Below are 6545 nucleotides of genomic sequence, written 5' to 3'. Positions count from 1 at the left end.
GTCAAAGACATTTTTGAGCAACTAAATTGGAACAAAAGGTGACTTGTGTTAGACTGTTTGCCTCAAAACTTCTCTGGAGTAATATGAAATGGCTTTGACGAGCAGTGTTTTTAATAGCGAACTCTTTGACCCCTGATCGTTTATTTATTTAAAACCATGAATGTTCCTCACACATGGTCATCTCAACATCATGAAATCCAAATTATAATTTGACTTAATAGCTAGTAATAATAAAAGTTAATAGTTTTCTTTTTTGTCTTTTGTCTGATTAAGAGCATGTAGCCCAAAGCGTCACCTCGGTGGTACTTCAGTTAAATATTTATGGGAGCATAGTCTAGTGTGCAGACTATTTTTTTTGTTCTTCTCTTGTATTATCCGTTGTATCGTCTTTTGTTCAATATGATGTCTGGATGTCAGTGCTTTTGTAAACTTTTTGTATTTCTTTTTGTCACCAGGTGTAATGCATGGCTGTGCAGACCTACCAATACGAAGCTTTATGTAATTTCAGACACCAGAGGAATGTCTGTATATCACAGGGTGTATTGGTCTGTGTGTCATGTCTCACATTCAAACGTGAGGAGGGAGGAGGCGGTCCTGTTTTTCACAAACCTGAGCAGGTTTTTAATGGTAATTAGATCTACTTGGGAAAGTGAATGAGCTGAATCCCCTCTGGGTGTTTTTGTGTGTGGGTTTGGGCAACCTAGAGTAGGGGTTCTCCTTTTTTTTCCAGATCACCCTCCCATTGACCTGATTTTCTCTCCATCTTTGCATGTGCACAAACTGAGACCTTGTGACCCACATGCTTTGTCTCTTGTCCCCTTTACCTAAACGCTTCTATTAAAGGCCCATTTTCTCTCAGGATAAGGAGACTGACTACATGATGGAGGATCTTTGATTCCAAACAACACCTGAGGAGGCTGATATGAATACTAACTGTGGAGTGTCAGGACAGTTTATCCAAGGAAAGTCCATGTTTATGCTACAAAGAGATGTTAAAATCCCTGCAAGAGGATTTTTTTTTCACTCATGCAATGTATCTAGCATTTCAAACCAGTCCTCATCCTTGTGACGCTAACAGCGTATCCATACGTAACCGGTGCGCCACGTCGGCACTGCCCGTGTTTACACAATAAATAATGCATAATGTTGTCAAGTGCAAGAACTGAGCAGGTCAGCAAACCCTGAGCAGATCAGAGATAAGATTTCCTAACTATAGTCTACTTGTTCCCAAAACAAAAGGGACAGTTTCTCAGCTTATGCTTGAATTTCCTTTTCAGTCTTATGTGTTTTTTTTTAAATGGTTATCCTTTTGAAGGTTCAAGTTTTCACATTTAATCTGTGTTTTTTTCATCTCTTGTTTAGGAGTGGACTTTGCAAGATAATGCTTTCGTTATTTGATGTCTGAGAGTGCATGGACATTGAAACCCATTCATGCTAGCATGATGAAGAAAAAAAAGATCTTGTGTGTCATTATAATGAGAAACTGAAATAATGACCTAATATCTCAAAAAATGTTTTGGGCTTGTTTTCAGTATTTTGAGATAAGTAAGTTAATGTTTTGAAATGGTTACATTATTTTGAACAGTTTCTCATTATTTTGAGATTCTAAGTGACTATTCTAAGAAGGTTCCTCATTATTTTGAAAGCTTTTCATTGTTTTGAGATTTCTAGTTATCGACTCTGAGAGTTTCTCAGTATCTTTAGATACTAAGTCAGTATTTTAAGTAAGTTTCTCATTATTTTGAGATACTAAGTCATTTTAGGAAAGTTTGTCATTATTATGAAGTTTTTTTGGATTTTGAGATAAATTAGTCATCATTTAGTCATCAGTTTTGTGTTGTTTTAAGACATGTAGTGATTATAGTGAAAGTTGATTATTTTGAGATAGTTTCTCATAATTTTGAGATGCAATGCTATTGTTTTGAGATACCAATACATTATTTTGAGATGCTGAGTAATATTTTGAGCGTTTGTAATTATTTTGAGATATTAAGTCATTTTGAGACAGTTTCTGATTATAATAACTGACAGGATCTTTTTTCATCACACAGGAAGAAATAGACGATCATGCACTACTATACATGCTGGCTTTAGGTGTTTTTTCAAGACAAAGATTAGAAATTTCTGTCACATTTGCAATTTCAGCACCTCACCAGTCACACAGCATGTTAAGCTCTCTGAGCTTAACATGAGAGATCTTATGTCATCATCCATCATTGTCACACATATATCTGCCACCAAAAGCACATAAAAGTGTAGGCCAAATGAGTGAAGAGCAAAAAAATTTTTTTCAGGGACAAATGGTCCCATAAATGCTGCATGCACTGATGTGGTTTTAATGGAGGACTCACAGCACGTTGCAAATATCATGAATGTAGAAAGTAGATCCTGTTGTTATAGCTCGATTTTTTTTTTTGTTTTTTGTTTAGTTTCAGTAAATAAATAAAAAGAGGAGGGGCTCAGCCTCGTTTAAGACAATCGTTGTGTCCATAGACTGCAGCTAAATATTAAGTTGTTAGAAATAATGTTTACATTCAGTGTATGATTTATATTAATCAATATTTGATGTCCTTCTTACAGGCTTGATAGCTAATAGCATCCCTCCACTGTGGTGCATACCAGTGTGCTGCCTCGGCTTGTTTTTCCATCCTGCTGCTGCTGCTGCTGCTGCTGCTGCCGCTGCCTACGTCAGAGGTGGGACTGCGGCGCAGTGTCGGGCTGCAGCATGGTGGGACAGCTCCGCAGGAGGATGCGACACGGAATGAAGAAAGTTTAAAGATGCTGCACACAAGCAGCGGATATTTACATGGCTGAAACAGAGCTGCAAACGAGACACCGACTCCTCCTGTGCCTTTGATGCGAGGGCTGCTCTCTCTTGGCTGCGTAAACACACGCCGGCCTCTATCCTCCTCGGTCACTCCACCTGCGTGATCTGCGAGCCAGGTGAGTGTAAGCACGAGTAGTGGGCGTGGTGTTATTCTCATAGTCTGTATGACCCACTACATATAGGCCAGCGGCAAACTGGTGAGGCAGCTTTTCGTTTACACAAAGCAGCGGAGCAGCAGCGGAGCAGCAGTGGGACTGGGCTGTTGTCTGGCGCTCGTCCTGTAATTATCTCTCAGTAGTCCAGGGGACATCACGTCGGCTGCTAAGGTGAGTCTAAATATATGGATCGGTTGTACACAACACAATGAGCGCATGAGAGCTAATATATCCCATCTATTATTGTTTTTATTAAATACAAAAACCCCATTGATTAATAGTGATGACATATAGCAGCGCCATGTGCTGATCATTATTTGTTATATCATCTTCACAAGGAGTTTAACTTTTGCTTGAGTTCTTTTACTTTTTTTTTTTTTTTTTTTTTTTTTGCCCAAACTTGTTAACTGAGCTATTTATCAAGAGATCAGAATTAAGGGACTATTTTAGTTTAGATTAAAGCCTGCTACTCATCACCTAAAGTCTGTTGCTTCTAACTTCAGTGGTCCCACTGTGATGTTTCAGCAAGTTCATTTGGTTGCATTCTGTAGTGTAACATGTTGCTATTGAAAACGGACGTATTGGCTTTTTCCAGGTGATTACACCTGCACTTGTAGTGCACCTGTTGACCCCGCCCCCTACCTGTCTAGCAAGACCTGTTACTGCCCGCGGCTATGTAATCCTTCAAATAAACTAAATGTTGGATGTTACACCATAACTCCTGCAAACAAAGCTTTAAACAGCTCAGTTCTTGCGTATGTTAACGTGCATGTCTTGGCCTGTGCATGCAGGTGAAAAATCGCTTATTACACTCCTTACATAGCATTTATGTGTCCCAAGTGTGTGGTAACATGTATGTGCGCCAAGAAAATAAATGAAGGCTTTCAAATCCCGTGGGTTTAATTTCATTGGTGTTTCTCTGCCCACATAAATGAATCCTACAAGACCCTGAGATCCCATGAGGCCGGCTTGATTGCCCCCTCAGGGCTCTGCTTAAGGGGCAAGAGGTGTGCTCCTAATTCCTTTCACACTTCTTCATTAATATAAGCACAGTCCCAAGGACTATTTTTTAGACTTGAGGATTATTTTTCTTTGTGTACCCAGTTGTCCATGATAACAGTAAACAAAGGGCAGAGCATATCTTAATCTGGAAGCATCAGCATTTATGATTGACAATATAAATGCTATAGCGCCAGCGTTTCAAAAAGTAATCTTTTGTAAACATGGTAATCTGTATTTTGTCACAGAGTAAGTTCCTCTTGTTCAGGGTGTTTCCTCATTAAATTTTTATACTAAAGAGCAGGTTGTATCAAAGAAGTAAATCATATTGGAAAGTAGGCTAAGTAGATGAACTCAACTACTATAGGCTACATAAGTACAATTTTAAAAACTATTTTACTTGACTAGTACTTTTATGCTACTTTATACTTAAGCTTCATTCAGGGCTGCCCATAAATGGTGCAAAATGGGAACGCGTTCTGGAGTCTAGCCATGAGGGTAGGAAGTTGACAAATAATCAAATTCACCCTAAATATAAGCAAAAATAATATTTTATTTTGAACTGAAGTATCCACCATATGGCCTATGAAAATAATTAAAAGGAACATTTTGTTTATCATTGCTTGATTATTGTTGCACTTCTTTTTTTGTGTGCAAAGGTTGCAAAAGAAAAAAGAAAAGAAATGACCCAAGCCCCAGGAACAGCGCCAGACATTGAGGCAAATTTTATGTAGTGATCTATCTATCTACCTACCTACCCAACCACTCATCTTTCTGTCTATCTAAACCTAGAACAAACAACTAACATACAACAAACAGTGTATGAATTGGCTTTATTTTTATTAACATAAACTGTAATGCATCTGTAATAAGAATCCAGTGATTTTATTAATTTTAAAGAGAACTGTAATGCATCTGTAATAAGAACTTTGATTTTAATATTTACTAAATTACATACTTTTTTTTATTTCTGCTTAGTAACATTTTAGATGCAGGACATGTAGTTGAGTATTTTTACCTTGAGGTACTGACTCTGTTTGCTCCTAAGTGTGTACTTTTTCTGATATTACAACCCATTTAAATTCTTGTAATCACTTTCTTCCAAGCCCATTCTCTTACTTCCTCAGCTTCTGTCTTTTATCCTCCTTCATGCCATGTCTTTCTCACGACTTGAATCTCACCTCCATTTCCCCTCCGTCCAGCTTGCAAGATGACCTTCAAGAACTTTAGGGAGTACCTGGCCTGGCTGTACTACCAGTATCTGCTCATCACGGGCATCTATGTCCTGGAGCCCTGGGAAAAGTCCATCTTCAACTCCATTCTCTTCTCTGCCATCGCCATGGTGGTCTACACCTCCTATGTCTTTGTGCCCATCCACGTGCGCCTTGCACTGGAGTTTTTCTCTGGGATCTTTGGCGGCCAGCCTGAGAGCACTATGGCACTCATAAACTAAAAGATGAGAGAATATGGAGGAAAAAGAGGCAGCAATTGGGTGGATTAGCATTAAATAATTCCCCACAACTCTTATCTCCTAGAGCACCTTGTGCCCCTCTTTACACCACGCTCATCCCGAACCACAGCGGTCCGTCACCTCAGCTAATCAAGACTGAAAACATGAAGATCTTAATGGAGAAATCTGGAGATCAGAGCCTTACTATCTTCTTTACATCCCAAACCCTCTGGCCTTACCCCATGGTATTAGACATACGACTGTACATCACTTTCACATCCTCGCTGTGAAATGTTTTGTAAAATGTTGTTTGTCCTATTTGTTTTTGTCGGGTTTTTTTGTCAACACATGTCCTGTGTGAGTGCATACCACCTCTGGGTTTTGCATGATAGGGTCATACGTGGGTAGTACATTTGCATGCTCATCTCACTACGAAATACCACTACACTCACTTTTTTCATCGAGACTTCAAAGCTGCAATCTTTAAAAGGGCATTCCAGCAATTTAGTTTGTCACTTCCTGAAAAAAGGATTTTGAAAAACAAAAACAACTGAGTAGGTTATTGACTGGTTAATACCCCCATCTTTTAAAATCAGCACCCAAAGTTTGGGGTATTTTTCAGACTTAGAGTTGTGTTCGAAATCGTCATTTACTATATTGTGCATTCATTTACTCTATTGTGTATTATAGTGTCTGAATGTGAAATGTATGCATTGTGTAATCGCCAGAACAAATGTTGGTATTGTACTTTTCTGCAAACCACAGACATGTAAAATTTCCACATTACTCTGTAGCAGATATGTTGAAACTTTATGTTTCTTTATGTTTTAACAATGCTGTGGTTCACATGGTTATATTTAGGCACAAAAAGAAAAAGATAGTTTGGTTGCACAAAGATGCCACAGATGTCTTGGCTTAGTTGTTTGTCATTCTTAAACATTGGTCTGCAGCTTGGAAGCCATCTTGCCTAGGTTTTACATCATCCAACATCCTCACCACCTCTAGATGACAAAGATAGCTTACATACATGTAATCAGAACTGCATCGGAAGTGGAAACATTCACTTTTTTTCTGTGTCTCCTCTCTAAAGTCCATCGTTTTTGAGGGTCCATTA

General features: G+C 38.7%; 1 protein-coding gene across 2 annotated transcripts; it reads left to right on the top strand.

Annotated features, from left to right (window-relative positions):
- Positions 1–2894: 2894 nt before the first annotated feature.
- sptssb (serine palmitoyltransferase, small subunit B) lies at positions 2895–6545 on the top strand. Of its 2 annotated transcripts, none has more exons than XM_042487004.1 (2): positions 2895–2943; positions 5184–6545. In XM_042487004.1, exon 2 carries the CDS (start codon positions 5192–5194, stop codon positions 5432–5434), a length of 243 nt encoding a protein of 80 aa, XP_042342938.1. In that variant the 5' UTR covers positions 2895–2943; positions 5184–5191; the 3' UTR covers positions 5435–6545. The 2 variants fall into 2 exon arrangements, with proteins under 2 accessions (XP_042342938.1, XP_042342937.1); XM_042487003.1 differs by lacking the exon at positions 2895–2943 and adding an exon at positions 3037–3153.

Source organism: Plectropomus leopardus, chromosome 5, assembly GCF_008729295.1.
Source record: "Plectropomus leopardus isolate mb chromosome 5, YSFRI_Pleo_2.0, whole genome shotgun sequence".
Taxonomy (NCBI): domain Eukaryota; kingdom Metazoa; phylum Chordata; class Actinopteri; order Perciformes; family Serranidae; genus Plectropomus; species Plectropomus leopardus.
The sequence above is the reverse complement of the archived record's forward strand: the minus strand, read 5'-3'. Positions and strand labels throughout refer to the sequence as shown.

Excerpts from the sequence above, each read along its gene's own strand:
- sptssb (XM_042487004.1), top strand. The coding sequence starts at position 5,192 with ATGACCTTCAAGAACTTTAGGGAGTACCTGGCCTGGCTGTACTACCAG.